Source organism: Papaver somniferum, chromosome 1 (assembly GCF_003573695.1).
Source record: "Papaver somniferum cultivar HN1 chromosome 1, ASM357369v1, whole genome shotgun sequence".
Lineage (NCBI taxonomy): Eukaryota > Viridiplantae > Streptophyta > Magnoliopsida > Ranunculales > Papaveraceae > Papaver > Papaver somniferum.
This window is the reverse complement of record NC_039358.1, coordinates 137,851,782-137,871,258: the sequence shown is the minus strand read 5'-3', so window position 1 is coordinate 137,871,258 and position 19,477 is coordinate 137,851,782. Positions and strand designations below refer to the sequence as shown.

Genomic DNA, 19,477 nt, shown 5'->3' with positions numbered 1-19,477 from the left:
CCTAATCGGAAGCGAATCATGAAAACAAACCCAAAGAATGAAGCTTACCTTATTAGGAATATTTCATTTCCACAAATGTCTGTTGAAGTTGCAGGTGTCTAAATTACCATCCAAAACTTAATAACACCTTTGTGCATTGAAATTATCCATAATAACCAATTCATCATCATCTTCTATAAGATATGGTATGTAAGAATCATCCTATCTCAGCAAATCCCATCCCAGCTGCTCTTTCGCGTATTCAACACCTTCTTGAATTCACATCTCCATATGTTGTCCACAATCATATTAGCAATAGTGGCATCCTTCGCTTTAGCATCTTTTATAAACAAAAAAGAATAAGTTTTGCAATCTTCCTTTATCTAGCCATTATCCTTCTAGAACCTGATCCCTTTGCCATTTTCACTGTAAACTGTGACATGGATCAAACTGTGGGGACCATATTCACTACTTTCTTCCAAAGACTTCTACACTGAGTGTTTGTATCGACATCCGGCATTAAAAACTCCGTGTTCTTCTTGAATATTTGGTCAACTATCTTCCTCCAAAGGCTGCTTTTTGTTCTTTGAGTATCTCCAAATCCACTTAACCAATAAAGATTGATTAGTGGTCCTCAAGATATTCAAACCTAACCATCCATTCTATTTAGGCATGCATATTTTGGTCCAAGCGACCCAAACTAATTTCCTTTACCTTCCGCAGCACCCCACAAAAAATTACGCATAATCTGCACAATCTTCTTCTCCACACTAAGCGAAAGATGAAATAAAGACAAGTAGTAAATTGGTAAACTTGCAAGACAACTCTTGATAATAATAAGTATACCTGCTTTATTCAATTTTCTTTTCTTCCACGTCGCCAACTTTTGCTCCATTTTGATGAGAACATACTCCCACACCGAAGTACTATGCCAATGCTTCCCAATTGGCATTCCAAGATAAATGAAAGGCAATTTTTCCGTCTTACAACCAAGCTCCCTAGATAAAACCTCAATCACAACATCTTCTCCAACACTTATCATTGTACTTTTTTCTAAATTCAATTTCAAGCCGATGATAGTTTCAAAAACCGCCAAAATAATCAAAAGCCTTCTAACTTCTTCCACGCCTGCATCAATAAAAATAAGCGTATCATCTGAAAATTGAAGATGAGAAATAATCGAACAGTTTTCGACAACTTGAAACCCAAAAAGCTGACCTCTCTCCACGACATCATTTATCAATTTAGAAAGGACTTCTACCACCAAAAGAAAGATATATGGGGATAAAGAGTCTCCTTGCCGTATTCCCTTACTTGGTTTTTGCTTTTCTGGAAACATATTGGCAGGTTATTATCCATGCATTTCATGGTATGCACAATTTCTAAGCATGTGGGTTTGTCTGGAAATTACCTATTTATTGCTTTTAGTTGTCCTTGTTTCTTTCATACTTTCTCCCAAACAAATTAACAAAATGTTAATAGCTAAGCCTGCCAAGAAAACGGTAAGGGTTGGCTTGGAATTTCTTTGAGTTGTGTAGTGCATGCGTTAGACGTGTAGCTACAAAGAAAAGAGATGATATTTGACTAATCTTATTCTATGCGTCACTAAATAATGCAAATGCATGTAGAAGGAACCATTTTTGTATAAGGAAGGAGCCCGTCGATTTTATTTATTCGACTACCTCATTTAAATTGAGGAATGAAGGATTACATAGAACAGGTGTTAGATAAGTACACCCTCTTGTTTGATCATGATACATTGCAAACTGACACAACAAGCGTGCAATGTGATTTACATTTTCCGAGACTACATAAACCAAATAATATGGAAGAGACTAACAGAGGTCTTGTTCCTACAAGTGAGAAATTTGATGCTCCAAAACTTCGTCTTCAAATCAATTTCCAAATCACATACCTTTGTCTCGTCCATCAGAGAAGAAGTTGTATCAAAATCAGTCTGGTATTCAGATTTTTGTAATAGAAGTTCCTGAATAATCTTTCATACAAATAACAAAATCAGATTTCTTCCAACATAACATATTTTCTCTATATTTCTTTCTACTAGTCTAGACTAATGAGATTGTAGAGACAATATTTGAAAAAAACAAACTATGTTGCAACAAATACATATAATGATGATATCATTTATAAAACCCCATTAAAAAGCCCCAAAGACAATAATAAAAGTTGTATAAGTGTAATCAAATAACATATGGCATGTAGTAGATATTGATAAAATTTATTGAAACCAAGTAAGAAAAAATGAAATCTAAAACCTAAATATCGCAAGAACACAATATTTTTATTATTTTTTTTTTTTTTTTGAAACTGAAAGATATCATTGCTTAATTATCATTGTTTACATAATCCTTTTGCTGCACTTTGGCAGCAATCTCACTTGGAGGTTCTAATAATCAAACACTGATTAATCTTTCTACCCTAGAAAGCTTAGATAGTTTATCTGCTACTTTATTTTTCTCTTTAGGCACATAACAACATTGCCAAGAGCTAAAAAATTTAAATAACTCATTAATATCTAGAATTAGATTACGTAATATCCAGTCAATGAAGAAGACATTCTTATTTATTGCTTCAACAACAAGCTTTGAGTCCAGTTCAAACACCACATTCTTCAGATCCTTTTCCTTAGCCCATTGCACTGATTCCCACAGACCTTTAACTTCAGCTTGTTCTGCATTTCATAGATGACTTAGATAGACGCATTTGGACCCCATGCAGGTACCTGCAAAATCACTAGACCAACTCCACCTGAATTATTAAGTTATTGAAATGAACCATCACAATTAATTTTAAATATGCCAATTGTGGGAGGTGACCAATGTAAGTTGGTTCTAGGTTGAGGCAATGTAGATTTAGTAACAGGATTCGGTTTTGCTTCATATTCTGCTATCTCTTTTCTGCACAAGAAGATAATGGTTTCAGGAGTGACAGTCTTGGTGTTGAAGGCTTTGTCGCACCTAGAGTTCCAGATACACCAAGCTGTTATGGAAATTTTACAAAGAACTTCCTCCTAAAGCTGATGTGCAATAAGCTTATCAAACCATGAGCACAACAAATTCACCAGATCTCCAGAATTATTTGTATGTAATCCCAACACAGAAAGATGATGGAGAAAAAATAGATTAGAGAAAAATTAGGATAATTGTTCTGGAAAAATGGTTGCACCAGTAAAAGGAACCATCAAATCATGATGTATTATATGTACTAGGAGGGTTCATTTCAAAATCTTAAACATTTTCCCATCGTCCGGATGGTAAACTAAAACTTAGCTCAAACTACAACACAACAAATATCAAAGGGTAGACGCCACATACATTAATAAAGAATTCAAAGGATTCCTAAAAACTCCATTTATATGTTGAAGGAGTCATTTATCGACAAGCATAATAAGAAAGCACCACAGTGGATAAGCTATAATGAGCCAATAAATCTTTCAGAATTTTACTAGTTAATTTAAAAAAAAAAAATCTTCAACTTTTTTTTATTTTAAAGTTTAATTTAGTCAATGACTTCTAATTAATGGGTTATTTGGTTTTTGGTACTTAGTTTTTGACCAAAATCTGGGTTTGGTCTAACATTTGTCCAGCCTTTAAGTTCGGTCTAAAGACCAACATTGACCCACACTGACCGTGCTATACCTTGACTTCTGTAATATATTTATTAATAATTTAAAATAAAATTTAATTACTAAACGAATTTACTGTTGTATCCTTCATTTTGTTAATATTGACCAAAAGTTATATGAAAAGTAGAAAAACGTTTTAATATTGTACTCCCTCCGTCCCACTATTAGATGATGACCTAGTTCAAGTTTGCACAATTCTTAAGGCAAGGAATGAAAGAGAGTATTTTTTACAATTATACCCCTATGATAATAATTTGTAAAATTTAGAATTAATTTATCTCTCAAACTATACGATGGATTTTCGTAAACTTTGTATCCTTGAAAAGCATTTTAAAACACCTACGTAACGAATATAAACATGGATATCAAATTTGATACGGGACGTATTTAGTATCTGTTCCATGAGTCTTGGACCGAGTCCATGTTATTTGTTTAGTCGTATCATTTGTTAGGATTTGTTATATTTCTGTTAGATTGTTAGGATAAACTTTACACGGATTTGAAGTTTGGTTCAGTCAAGGGTTTATTAGGGTTTAGTTAAACTATAAGTATTTGTTGTCTAGTTAAACTATAAGTATCTATTGTCTAGTAATTGTAAGGTAGCTCGCTATTATTGATTAATGAAACTACTAAGTTTGTTTGGTTAAACACCATTGATATTGTCTTTAAACTCTTGAATTAGAGTCTTTGCTCCTCGATTGGAGTTTTCTATCATCACCTTAAGGAGTGGATTCTCCTTCTCCTTTATTGCTTCCGCTTGTGTCATGCCAGGTGGTATTCAGAGCAGGTTTTCCTGCGTTGTTCGTCTGTGAGGCCGCCTAAAAGAATCAGTCGAGAATTCTTGTGATCTCTAGGTTCTTATAAAAAAAAAAATCAGTTGAAACTTGGATCACGTTCTTGTCATCATCCTATTGATTCAAGGTGCGTATAGCTCCTCAAGTCAGTTTTATCATCACAGAGCATACGTCATTTCAGTAAGGTATCCTAAACTTCTATGTTGCCTTTTGATTTGGGTTTTTGAAAGGAAGGTTTTGAGTCTGATTACGTATTGTTGAAGGAGGTCCTGTTTGGTTAGTAGGTTTTTCTTTTTTCAAGCCAAACCCCTTTTCACCTTTGGCTCCATAAACTTTTATGACATTTCAACTTTCATCTCTATACGTCTAAAGGTCTGTCATATGTTAGTGGTCACTTCACTTGCAATATGGATACTGCTTGTAATCCACATTATCAGAATATTAGGTTACCTAAGTTTTCTGGAAATGTTAATGAGAGTGTTTGCCAGTTTATAGTGAATGGAGGTTGCATTGATAATTTAGTGTCGAGAAGAACCATAGAGGCCTTGGGACTAGAAATGTATTGGTACCCGCATCCCGATCAAATTGAATGTGTCAACATTAGTGTACTCACTTGTGTTGGAGTTTGTAGGTTACCATTATCATTTGGTAAGTTTCATTCTTACACCATCATTTGTGAAGTAGTCGATATGGATATTGGTGATATCGTGTTGGGAAGACCGTGGTTATTTGATGTCGGCGCTGTACATAGGAGTTGGGAGAACACATATGAATTTATGAGGGAGAATAAAAATATAATTATAGTGCCACGTCCTAAGCCAAAGGAACAAGCAACAAACTTGGAGTCTAGCGGGTTGGAAACAGTAGATGAAGGCCGTTTGCTGGATCAATCAACTGAACAAAACGAAGCAGCTGTTCATACGGTACTACAAAGAGATGTATCAGCAGATTCCAAATTAGTTCCATTTTCTGGTACATTTGAGATTGATGTGTACGTGCTAGGTTCAGCCAACATGTCAACAGATGCTGGTTTATGTACTCCCTGTCATTATGGAGTCCCATTTGCTAAATACAGGAGTCCAGCCATTCTCTTTATCGAAGTGTATACACCTCAAGCCAAACTCCAAGTAACATGCGAAACAAACTTCGAGTCCTTTTGTGAACTTTAACTCATTTTGCCAACACTTGGTGATTCCTATGCATAATCTGAGGTCAAGATGTTTCAAAGGATGTGGGAATATTAAGATCATTTCTTCAACCTGTCATTTGCAATATAAACTCGAGACGAGTTTTGTCACAGCAGGGGAGACTGATACGGGACGTATTTAGTATCTTTGCCATGAGTCTTGGAGTTCATGTTATTTGTTTAGTCATATCATTTGTTAGGATTTTGTTATATTTCTGTTAGATTGTTAGGATAAACTTTACACGTATTCGAAGTTTGGTTCAGTCAAGGGTTTATTAGGGTTTAGTTAAACTATAAGTATCTATCGTCTAGTAATTGTAAGGTAGCTTGCGAGCTCGTTATTATTGATTAATGAAACTATCAAGTTTGTTTGGTTAAACACCATTGATATTGTCTTTTAACTCTTGGATTAGAGTCTTTGCTCCTGGATTGGAGTTTTCTATCATCACCTTAAGGAGTGGATTCTCCTTCTCTTTTATCGCTTCCGCTTGTGCCATACCATGCCTGATACGGCACAGCGGAAACGATTTAAAATAGATCGACACGCGGAGAATCCATTCCGGTAAACATGACCAATATGATAATCAACTCCAATCCAGGAGCAAAGCGACGATAAACGATCTAGACGATGATCAATCTCTCAAAGAGAATAAACTGGTTTTAACCCAAATGGTATTTTCATTAAACGAGCTCGCAAGCTAAGTTACAAAGATAATGAAATGGGTTATTTATAGCCTTCAATATCTAAACTTAGAAATCAAAAAGTTACCAAACTAAATTAAGAGAATATATTATTCTCATAAAACATAATAAATCAAAGAAGGCAACTATCCTAATAAATATCTATAATTATCATACTAAAGGTAATAGATATCCAAAATATTAACCATATTTTAGAATGCACGTGAATCCCAGGATATGTCCCATATCAGGCTCCCCTACTGCGACAAAACTCGCCTCGAGTTTTGATAAAAAAAATGGCAAATCGAAGAGAGAAATTTGGAACTGCCACTATTGGTACAACATGATCTTGAGTTGTGCATAGGAGTAACCAAGTGTTCACAAAAAGAAAGAATCATGCAAGAGCTCGACTAGTAATTCCCACCTGCCGGCTTGGCTCCCTGCTTAGGATGTATAGACTCCCATAACGTCTTTTGAACAAACCCATGACTGCCCCAATAAAAGATTGGTTGTGCTTCAGAGTGTATAGCAAATGAATCTACATATAATGCGACATCCGTTGGCATCAATTAATTTGTTGAAACTAATTCAGAAACGCCAGTCTCAGATGATTTTGGAGCCATCATACAGTCTTCTCATGTCCCTTGCAAAGCCGTGTTAACCATTGGCTCCATTTCTTTGATTGTTTCTTGCAAGCACAATTTCTCACATGTGTCACTCAAAGCCTTAGACTTTACATCCTCTTCTCCTTTCGAAGGTCGAAGACTTGGTATAAGAATCATCTTGATCCACATGAACTCATAAGCATTGTTTTCTCGGCTGCTAGGAGAGGCATGAACATCAAACAACCAATGCCTACCCAATACGGTATCACAAACGTCCATCTGTTTACCATTTAGGCAAATACGTATTATAGCAATTTACCATTTCGCAAACTCCAACTGTTTTTGGGATTAAATGTATTATATATGGAGACGAAACTTAGCGAACGCTCAAAATGAATAAGGGTTATAGGGGTGGATTTGAAGTTAAAAAGGTACTTACAGTTATATGATAGGTGGGTTCAGATGAGTAAATTAGTTAGTGGGCCTGTAACAAAACAAGCCAAACAGGCCTTTTCTCCCACCAGTAACAAAACTAGGTTTTCAACTGAACAAATTCCCACGGACAACAAAACAGGGGCTTCACAAAAAACGAATTAACAGCAGCAGTGATCAAAAGATACTTATCAAACTATGATACACGCAACTGTAATGATGAACAAGTACCCAAACTTAATTGATTTTTTGTTTTTTGTTTTTTTTTTTGTTTTTTTTTTTTTTTTTTTGATAAAAATAATTTTTGTTAATAAATTACCTAGATATCACCAGACTCCTCGATCGATCCTTCTAGGAAAAACCCACAGATGAACATTATAGGAAAGTCCTGCTCTGGTAGCACCTGACATGGCACAAGCGGAAGCGATAAAAGAGAAGGAGAATCCACTCCTTAAGGTGATGATAGAAAACTCCAATCCAGGAGCAAAGACTCTAATCCAAGAGTTAAAAGACAATATCAATTGTGTTTAACCAAGCAAACTTAATAGTTTCATTAATCATTCGGTAATATATATTCTGATTCAATTATTTGTGAAGTGGTTGACATGGACGTTTGTGACATCGTATTGGGTAGGCCTTGGTTGTTTGATGTTCATGCCTCTCCTAGCAGCCGAGAAAACAATGCTTATGAGTTCATGTAGGGAAATATCAAGATGGTTCTTATACCAAGTCTTCGACCTTCGAAAGGAGAAGAGGATGTAAAGTCTAAGGCTTTGAGTGACACATGTGAGAAATTGTGCTTACAAAAAACAATCAAAGAAATGGAGCCAATGGTTAACACGGCTTTGCAAGGGACAGGAGAAAACTGTATGATGGCTCCAGAATCATCCGAGATTGGCGTTTCTTAATTAGTTTCAACCAAGGAATTGATGACAACGGATGTCGCATTATATGTAGATCCATTTGCTATACACTCTAAAGTACAACCAATCTTTTATTGGGGCAGTCATGGGTTTGTTCAAAAGACGTTATGGGAGTTTATACATCCTAAGCAGGGAGCCAAGCCGGCAGGTGGGGATTACAAGTCGAGCTCTTTCATGATTCGTTCTTTCTGTGAACACTTGGTTACTCCTATGCACAACTCAAGATCATGTTGTACCAGCAGTGGCAGTTCCAAATTCCTCTCTTGGATTTGCCATTTTTTATTATAATTCGAGGCGAGTTTTGTCGCAGTAGGGGAGCCTGATATAGGACATATCCAGGGAATTCACGTGCATTCCAAGATATGGTTAATATCTTGGATATCTATTACTTTTAGTATGATAATTATAGATATTTATTAGGATAATTAGTTGCCTTATTTGATTTATCATGTTTTATGAGAATAATATATTCTCTTAGGTTAGTTTGGTAGCTTTTGGATTTCTAGATTTAGATGTTTAAGGCTACAAATAGCCTATTTCATTATCTTTGTAACTTAGCTTACGAGCTCGTTTAATGAAAATACCATTTGGGTTAAAACCAGTTTATTCTCTTTGAGAGATTGATCACCGTCTAGATCGTTTATTGTCGCTTTGCTCCTAGATTGGAGTTGATTATCATATTTGGATCATGTTTACCGGAGTGGATTCTCCGCGTGTCGGTTTATTTTAAATCGTTTCCGCTGTACCTATCAAAATTATACATATTTCTTAAACTAAGTAGATCATCTAATAGTGGGACCGAGGGAGTATCTCTGTATTTTTCCGCCTCCAACACAAACTGGTAATTCAGACTTAGGTTCCATATTTTCTTCTTCGGATTGCACTTCCAATTTTCTTCATAGTTAATGCAAATATCTCTCTCAAATCTCAGGAACAAATCTCTCTCAAATCTCAAGAACAAAATATCAATTTACCAAAACAAATCAATCTTCAATCTCTGAATCAAAATCCCCAATTTCGCTAAGTTGAACCCAAATTTCTGAATCAAACAAAACCCTAACTCAATGATCGAATCAAAACCCCAATTTCGCTAAACCGAAATTCAATATCTAAATCAAGCGAAACCCTTATTTGATGAATCAAACCAAAACCCTTAATTTTACTGAATTACACCAAAACCCCTAATTTTGTTTGAACCGGTGATGTTGAGTTATAGTGGTGTTGGTTATGGTGATGCTAAGAGATAAGAAATGATGAAAAATAGATATGAAGAAATATAGATCACTGAACATGATTCTGGAACCCAAAAATACAAATCGATCAAAAAACAATTGAAACCCTAGATTTCAATTGCAAGTATGCCATCTGTTTATGTACCACTTGAAAAGGTGTTCTTGTTGATGTGAATTTGTGATGAATATGATACATTGCAGTGGTTTTTAATATTGATCATCGCTGCTGTTGATATCTTTGTTCCCCTCACGGAATTCAATATTGATCCCACGGCTTCCACAACTGTTTTCATATTAGTATTCATTCGGGCAGTTATTCAGATCATTGTTGTGACTCAATCTTAGTGATGAGTATATTCCTACAAAACCATTACTTTTATCATAATTAATACTACTGGATGATGAGGATCCGTTTGAACCGTACAGTAATTTGGATCGTTCTCTTTGTTTTCTAGCCATGATGACATGCCAATGGTTCTTTAACAGTGTTATCTGTTCTACCAGGGAAGAGTCGTGAAATTAAAGCCCATTTGTTCCCATGAACGCGATGAGCTCCAAGAAGCCTGTCTTCTTCTTCTACTGAGAAGGGTCTAATTAGTTAAACCATCCCTATCTACAGCTCTTCCATGTATATCATCATCAGTGATCATCTTTGTAATTACTTTGTTTAGTTAAGGGTACAATGGTAACTTTGTTTAGATATTAGATTTTATTTAATATTTTCTATAATTACCACACAAAAGTCAATATTTAACAGAGTCAACACAGGTCAACGTTGATCTTTAAACCAAACGCAAAGGCTGGACAAATGTTAGACCAAATCCAGGTTTTGGCCAAAATCTGAGTACCAAAAACCAAATAACCCACCCCTAACTAATAAGCAAGTCCTAATCACAATGAACAAACCAGAACACCAAATCTCCCAGGAAGAAAGGAGGAAGTGTTGTAGTCCCTTATTGCAACATTAGGGCAATTCCTATGGGAATGAACAAACCCATTCTTTTGTTGAGCCAGGTGGATGACCAAATTGGTTTTTCCACTATGGCAAAGCACACAACGGTTGATCACTAAGCGCCCGAACTAGAGACACACGCCAGCGTGTGAATGTCAAACTCCAGCGTCAGAAGAAGAAGCGCTGACGTTCGTAAATCAAACACGACACTCTACTTTCGAGCGCTTGCGTTTGTAGAAAAAATGACAACGGGTAGATTTTTAAAATTCAAATTTCACTTTTTACCTCTATAAATTACCATCATCTTCAAATAATTCATTCACACCAAAATTCACTTTTCTTGGATTTTCTCTTCTAAGATCTATTTCAATTTAGTCTATTGTTGGTGAAATGGCTGAAAAGGCGATCACACTTCTTTGCGATGCAAAACTTGAAGCCGATGTTTCTAAGATATGTGGGAGTTTTAAAAAGATTGAAAATTGTAAGAGGGAAGTGCAAGTTTTTGAAGTTGCTCCAAGAAAATGTTCCGCTAAAAGGCAAAGAAGAGCTCCAGTTTTGAAAGTTAACAACAAAAAATTCAAAAACAAAGGCGAAACTGTCAAAGAGCGTGTTGAATGGAAGATACGTCGACAAATGAAGATAAACAGGAGGCCAAAACTTGTACTTGATTTTTATTGAAGTTGTTTAATACTTTTTATTATTGTCTAAGTTTATATCTTGTAAAAGAATTGGCAGTAAAATCAACGAATGAAAATAGATTTCCACTTCAGATCAAGTGGAATTTATTACAATTTAAACTTGCAAATAACATCAAACTACATTTTAATAAACCACAACAAAAACATCAAACTACATCAAATCCAGCGACATTCTCTTTGTAGAGTTCATAACATTCAAAATGCTTAAACTCTCTTCCGGTTTCTTCATTAAACATGGTTTGGGCGATGGTGTTATGTAAAACAGATAAACTACAATTTAAGATATTTATGATTCAGTTGATCAATGAGGACAAAGGTAAAACGTACTCACCAGTTCTTCGTTTGATAATCCAGAATTGCTACGGTGAATCATCCACAAAACTTCTGTATAATGTTTGACTTCCTTAGTGATGAATGCAATTCTTAATTCTATGCTCTTACTGTTTCTTATGGTTTCGTTCCGCAATGCTACAAAATGTCCCAATACTCTTTCCTAGAAATAGTCATTGTTCATTGGTCTCATCATACGATGTAACCAACATCAAACAAGAGTAACATCTTCTTCCATTGTAAAGACCGAGACCGATATTCGAGTGCAGTACATATGTGCTTGAGATGGACCATCTTTTAGAATTCAAAAACACGCTTCGAAACGAAAAGGTTCACCGTTAGATTTCTCCCAATTATCAAGAGATGTTTGGATCACTTCATCTTCAATTACACCGATGAACTTTTCTCGATGAATTTCCATTACCAGAAAAAGAAATGGCTGGACTGCAAGCCTAATAGATTGAAAACGAGCACGCATTCGAAGAGCATCTCGGTTTCCTGGGTTTCCCGTCAGTGAGACGAACATTGAAAAAACGTTCTCCCAAAAATAAGCGTCTTGAAACCCCATACCAGTAATTACCCTGTGAAAAAATATGCTTTGCATATAGTTATATCCTCTTCTTCAGTAAACTTGGGACCACGATTTCTAACAAACATTTCTGCAGAGTGAGGGAGATTAAGAGTTTTAGAAGAAGAAAAAAAGGAAAAAAAGAAGTGATTTTGGAGATGGGAAGAATCAAATTTATAGGTCGAGAAAGAAAATCGAGCCATTGGCGTTTGTAGTAAAACCGCGGGGCTTTCCTTTAAGCGCCCGTTTGAATTACCATAGGAGTTGGTGTTTGTAGTAAAACCGCGCGACCTTACTAAAATCGTCCGTTTGAATTACTCAACGCCTATCTTTTTGTTATAAATACAACACTAAGGGATGGCCTCTCAACTAATCTAATAGATTTCTTTCTCAACATCCACCATGTTTTCTAAAGGCAAAGCGAAGCATTTATTATGTGTCAAAGAAAAAGAGGTTTGTCTATTATTTTTCATGGATAACCACAGTCTTATGCAATGCCCTTGGATGTATTCAAAGTGCCCGCGGGAAGGTTGTTCACGCATCAGAATGGTGATTGAATCACAACCGGAAAAGCTCAGGTATTTGCAATGTCAAGATCCCAACTGTCCAGAGTGGGCTGATTGAAGTTGAAGGATAAATCGATTCACTATGGTATTATGTTATTTAATTCGCTGTTTACGATTATCTAAAACCAAACATGTGGATGTCTTCACAATTGCACCATCAATATCATAAGTAATTTAAAATTTTCCTGGATTATATTAAACATTGCACCGTCAATCTCATAAATAAAAACATACTGCATTGAACAACCACATCATACATGAGAATAAAATAAGTACATTATATTAAAACAACGACTACATAGGCTCAATTCTCGGCGGGTGGTGGAATTCCTAGGGCGATGTAGGGATCGTATCTTTTGAGCACCCTAAGAATGTTGTAACAAGCATTGAAGTCGAAAGGACGACCTATGTGAGATACTGGCCACATCGCTAGAGTTCTGGGTTCCACTTCATGTTCGGCTTCACCGTTGAGCTTATTTTTGTGATTCTCAATTAGTAAAGCGACGAACTCCAATACCTGGCTACTAACTGAACTAAAACGATGCGACAATAAGAGAGAATCACGCCTATGGATGTTAACCGTTTCAGCGGTGAACATTATATAGACTTTCTCCCAGAAAGTCAACGTCGATACGGCTACATCATCAAAGACAGCTTCTTGTGTGTGAAAAACAAAGGCTCTACAAATAGCTAAATCCTCTTGTTGAGTGAATCTAACACCACGAGGAGGCATTTTTGTAGATGATTTGAGAGTGAAGAATATGTAGAATGTGTGTTTGAGAGTGAAGAATGTGTAAAATGTGTGAATTTAGAGTTGAAACGAGGAGTATTTATAGAAATCAAAAATTATAGCCGTTAGATCGCAAAATTTTTCGGTCGTCCAGATTTAGCCGTTGGCGCTTTTGTGTCAAACGCTGGCGATTTTAATGGAGACGTTGGCGTTCAAAATAAGAACACTCGTTGGAAAGACAAGCGCCAGCATTCTTGGCTCAAACGCCAGCGTCTTTGGCAAGCTCGCCCGATCCTTCATCAGGTGCGCGCTGAATGGTGTAACTCAATGTCCAAACCAACAAATTTGTTGGTTTGAACATCTATTTTTCATGTTTGTGGAGTCCATAGTGGGAGCAAAATGAACAAACTTGAAGTTTGTTCATTCCGTAGGAAGTGCTCTTAGCAAATATGATGTAGTATACTAAGTATAGCTACAAGGATATGAAATTGATAAATAGCAGCAAGCTGCCTTCTCTCTGAAGAATCAGAGCCTAAATTTTAATTTTCAAAGCAAAATGGGTTTTTTCATTGATGAATAAGAGAGTACAGATATTGGTCTTTTAATACCCAGTAGCAACTCACATAGCAACCAAAGGCTCTTACAACATCATTAAGATAACACGAAACTCGAGGAAATAACTAAACTCTAATTCAGACAGAATTAATGCTGACTTGTGACAATTGCATTGATTAGCCTAATTATGAAACTTAATGCTCCTAGGAATTGAACTTAATTAGCGCAAGGCGTTAGGTTATTCTTTAGGTAGAATTCACCTACGCGGCTCTAATGTGTGTGTTGATGAACTTAGGAAATTAATTGAATATCTTGCTCTCTTGATACTCTAGGCTTTTGATGATGAAGAGATTAAATTGTAATTCTAATCATGTATGCAAGCACTTGTTTAAGATAGAAGATGAACTCCTTGACCAATATCTCTCTCTATTGATTATTTTCAACTATTTTCATTACTTTATCGCTTTGTTTATTTTGATAAAACAAAAATCCCCCCATTGGTTACTGATAAGCATGTAAATGCTACATTTTATACCCATATTTATATTAGTTAGGATAAAATATTTTAGTTACTAATACTATTTTAGTGCTTTTGTAGAAAGTACAAGTGAATTCGATCATCCAGCGAATAAACAGCAAAATGTGAGACTTAATGGTGTTTGCGACGAAAATGGCAAAATGTGGTTGGCCTGGTACTTCCATATATCAGCAACCACAATGATGAAATATGCAGGCCTGGTATTTCTATATATCAACAGCACTTATTATGTTGGCCTGGTATTTCCATGTATCAGCAGCTTATTATGCTGGCCTGGTATTTCTATATATCAGCAGCATTTACTATGCTGGCCTGGTATTTCTATATCAGCAACACTTATTATGCTGGCCTGGTATCTCCATATATCAGCAACACTTATTATGCTGGCCTGGTATTTCTATATATCAGCAGCACTTATTATGTTGGCCTGGTATTTCCATGTATCAGCAGCCGAGTTGGCCTGGTATTTCCATATATCAGCAACCACAATGATGAAATGGGTTGGCCTGGTATTTTCATATATCAGCAACCACAATGATAAAAAATGACAAAATGTAGCTGGCCTGGTATCTCCATATATACCAGCAACATAGAATTGTTTCAGAGGCGAGGCAAAAACGCACCAAAGGAATTGAAATCAAAGTGGGGTTGGCACATGGAAACTGAAAATGGGAACTATTTTATCTTTCTTACTTTATTACAAATATATTCCACCGAGAAAGATAATTTATTTGTCATGTGAAGAATTAATTGAGGAATATTTACACGTGACTATTTTGGAAATAAAATAACTCTTTCTTCATTTGGGAGATTTTGAAAATAAGGGGAGTTTATTATTTCATTGGAAGAACAAGGTGGCAATACTATTTGGGGAAAGATACTGATGATGACATCAACTTGCATGCAAGATATTTCATAGAATAATTTATTTTGATACTTTGATTAATGAAATAAAAGCAAAGGAAGGTGTATAAGAAGGGGTGACTATTTGAGAAACGAGGAGGCGCGGCTACAGCCGTTTATAGAGAAGAGGGTTTTTCTGTTTCGATTTCCTTTTCTCCATGATTTGCTAGATAGTTTGTTAGGGTTTAGGTAGAAATCAATTAATTGTGAAAACTCTACATTGATATATGCTTAATAATGATTTGATTGATTAATAGTTTTTCTTCACAAAGCTTGGTGTTTGATCGTTTATGTGATTTTCTTGATTATTTATGCTTTTGAATTGATATTTCGTGCTTCGGTTAAATCCCTAGATGTGGTATGCAAGGATTGATAGGTAATGCTTTAGAATCACTACCCATGAAGCGAAGAAAACTATAGCGGAGAAACAATTTTTGAAAATAAAAGCATGGAATATATTTTTAAAGATTAGTAGAGTTTGCATAGTTATTTGGTGGAAACCGAAAATCCTAATAACCCGCTCTCATTCCGTTTATTGTTAACAATTATTTATTATTTCATTTTGTCCCGAATTCCTGAAAAATCGTTAAACATCACCTTATTGATTTGTTGATTCTTGGTATTAGTTAGTAGAAGTATTTCACACTCCTCGTGGGAACGACCTGTACTTGCCATTGTTCTCCTAGTTAGACACTGTGCACTTGCAGTATTATTATTGTAGGTTTCTGAGCCTACCAGTTACTAACAAACTAGAATTTTTATAACAACAATTTCCTCTCTGTGGAAACGATGTACTTCATTTGTATTTTGTTGAGTAAGAAAGTGAATTATTTTTGACGCATAAGACTGCAATCAAATTTTGGTGCCGTTGTCGGGGAGGCATACGGCTAGTTATTAAGTTTTTAGTTTCTTATCATCATTTCTGCTTTCATATTTGCTTTTTGTTTCTTGTCTCTTGTTTTCACTTGTGTTTGAGAATTGTTTTTCAGGTACTAATCCCTGGCTCCCAAAAATTGGAACTATCCAAGGTGCGGGAAAACTACTCTGAAGGAACAATACTTCAAGAAACAATTGACGAGACGGAAGAACAAGAGTTGGAAGTAGACGAAGAGACTTACCAGCAAGAATAAGAAGTTCTAGAACAAGAGGTCTCGGTTGAACGAGAACCACCTTTTGAACAAGAAGAAGAAGCAATGGGTGATCGTACACTCAAAGACTTGGCTTCTCACAAGTTGGATACACAACAATGGTGTATTGAAACAAACTCAACCTTCGAGATCAAGCCAGGGTTGATTAGATAGTTACCAAAGTTTCATGGCATGGTGAATGAAGACCCAAACAAGCATCTTATGGACTTCCATACCATAGTCACGGCCATGCTTCCACCGGAGACTAATGCGGATGGTGCAATGTTGAAAGCTTTCCCGTTCTCTTTAGCGGGCAATGCTAAGGAATGGTTGTATTACTTGCCTTCCGGAAGTGTCACTACATGAAACGGGTTGAAGAAACTTTTCTTAGAAAGGTATTTTCCTGCATCAAAAGCTACTCAAATTCGCAAGGAGATTTGTGGAATGAATCAACATGTGAGGGAATCATTGTATGAGTGTTGGGAGCGACATAAGAGATTGGTGGAAAGCTGTCCACACCACCAATTCAGTGATGTTATGATACTCCAGTACTTCTACGAAGGTCTTCAATCAAGTGATAGATCTCTTCTTGACGTCGCGGGTGGTGGTGCACTAGTGAACAAGACTGTGGCCCAAGCTACCGAGTTGATTGAAAGCATGGCTGCGAACTCGCAACAATTTTACACTAGAGATTAACCAATGGTTAGGCGAGTGCATGAAGTTTCTGATTCATCATCACACCTTGATCAAAGGATGGGTAGCATAGAGAGAATGGTGCAAAAGATGGCTGCAGTTATTATACCTTCATATGATGAAGAGTTGGAGCAAGCTAGTGCGGTTTTTCTAAATCAACAAAGACGGTATGATCCCTACTCCAACACTTACAATCCGGGATGGAGAGATCACCCTAATTTTATCTATGCCAACAAGCAAGGTGCGGTTTCACAACCTACTTCCAACCACAACAACAACAATTTCAGCAACCACAGCAACAACAAAGTCAAGATTCCGGTCTTGATGTAAAGCTTCAAGTGATGATGCAAGGAATTTCTACCATGTTTCAACAAAGTCAAAAAGAGACCAAAAGTGAAATCAAGGATTTGCAGACACAAATGGGTTATATGGATATTGAGTTGAACCAGTTGAAGTCACAAAACGGTGGGAAACTCCCTTCTTAACCTATCAACCTAAAAGAGGGTGTCAATGCAATTACGTTGAGAAGTGGTACACAACTTGTGTAACCCGAAGTTACTGATTCGGGCAAGGTGGAAACACCAAAGGAACCTGTTTTGGAGGAGAAGAATGAGGATTCTCCCCAAACTTGTGTAACCCGAAGTTACTGATTCGGGAAAGTTCAATCAAGTGAAGAAGAAACCCCAAAAATGAGGATTATAAGGTATTTTCTACAAACCCAACCATTTAATTTGTTGATAAATGCATTTTCTTGTATTGTTAGATTAGGTTTGATAAGAAAAACCTAGGTTTTTTTCGTAACACAGAGAACAGTTCGGCTCACAGCGTGTTATATATTAGAAGCCGAACTTTTATTGAAGAACAGTTCGGCGTAATTTGGTCATCGCCGATCTTTGAATTTGTTAGGTTCGGCTGTTTCGTCTGTAAAAAATTTAAGCCGAACTTCGTTTTGTAACTTTGATTGTTTAGGATATGATGTGTATTATGCAGGATTATACTTATTTATGTTTTTGTACTATGTATAGGAACAAAAAGGGTAAAAGGAAAAACTTGGAAGATCAACCAGATGTGGAAGATCAACCAGATGTGGAAGATCAACCAGATGCGGAAGAAAAACAACAACCAGAGAAGCAAGATGCTACACCTCGTGTTATTGGATTTCACATTCCTGATGATGATGATATAATAGATGCACGAAAGGATGGTTTACCACACGGTCTTCCATCCGAAGGAGGAAAAGTGTTGATTAGTTACAGAGAGTCTTGGGCTAAGAGGATATATAAGACTCCTGACCATTGTCGTGCGGTCTGAGTTTTGAGACATCAAAGGGCTGCACATTGGGATTTGTTTAAAGAGGTTCCTGAGGTGATTGCTATAGTGAAAGCCTCTGGTTTATGGCCTGCCGTTAGATATGGTCATCAGGAATGTGATAGAGTGACGTTCTCCGCCTTTGCCGAGATATTTTCTCCTGAGACTTACACATTTCATCTCCCCTTTGGCGAGATGACAATCACTCCTGACGACGCGAATAAGATTACGGGCCTTAGTGTCACCGACGAAAGTGTGGATGCAGCGTTTTATAATATGAGTTGGGATGAGTTGTATAAGTTGGCGGAGAAAACTCTAGGTTGGCCAATATCAATAACCGAACTAGAGTTTTATTGTTCTGTAAGAGATGTGACTTCACATCCCCTTATTATTAATAGAGAAAGCCAAGTTGTAGCTGACAGGGAGAAGGCAAAGGTTGCCAAAAAGAAGTCCAAGGCCGTTGACATTCAAAAGGCGTATAAAACAATGGTAAGCGATGTATTCAATATTTACTTGTTTAACTATTACTTTTTAAATATTAAAGTTCTTAAATATTAAATGGAACCAGGATGCGGCGGGTAAGGAGTTGTTGAGAAATTTGAAGAAAAGACTTTCTTGCAAAACTAAGATGACAGTGGAGGAGCAAGAGGATTGATACAACCATTGGGATGCAGTCATAAACAAAGAAAAAAGACCGAATAGACCAGAAAAAAGGCCGACGAGCAAGAGGCCACGACAATAAGGTGAAGGCTCAAGTCGAGCTGCTAGGGGCGGGCCAACTAGTGAAGACGAAAAAAATATACGTCCTAAAGGGAAAATAGGTCGTGGTCAGTGAACTATAAGTTTGGATGTGTAAACTGCCTTGAATGTTTGGATTTCTTTGTTAAGTACACTTTTTTTGTTATGAGTCGTGAAGTAAACTTAGTTTTTTATGTTTTATTAAATACACTTGTTTGGTTAAGTACCTTGAATCGTATGTTTTAATGTTGTGAATACCAATATTCTGCGGAGCACGTGTCACGATCTCAGCG

At 36.4% G+C, this 19,477-nt stretch overlaps 1 protein-coding gene across 1 annotated transcript; it reads right to left on the bottom strand.

The window, feature by feature from the left end:
- Positions 1-679: 679 nt before the first annotated feature.
- On the bottom strand, positions 680-1,318 carry LOC113351248. Its single transcript, XM_026595270.1, has one exon. The coding sequence runs from the start codon at positions 1,316-1,318 to the stop codon at positions 680-682; it is 639 nt and encodes a 212-aa protein (XP_026451055.1).
- Positions 1,319-19,477: the final 18,159 nt, after the last annotated feature.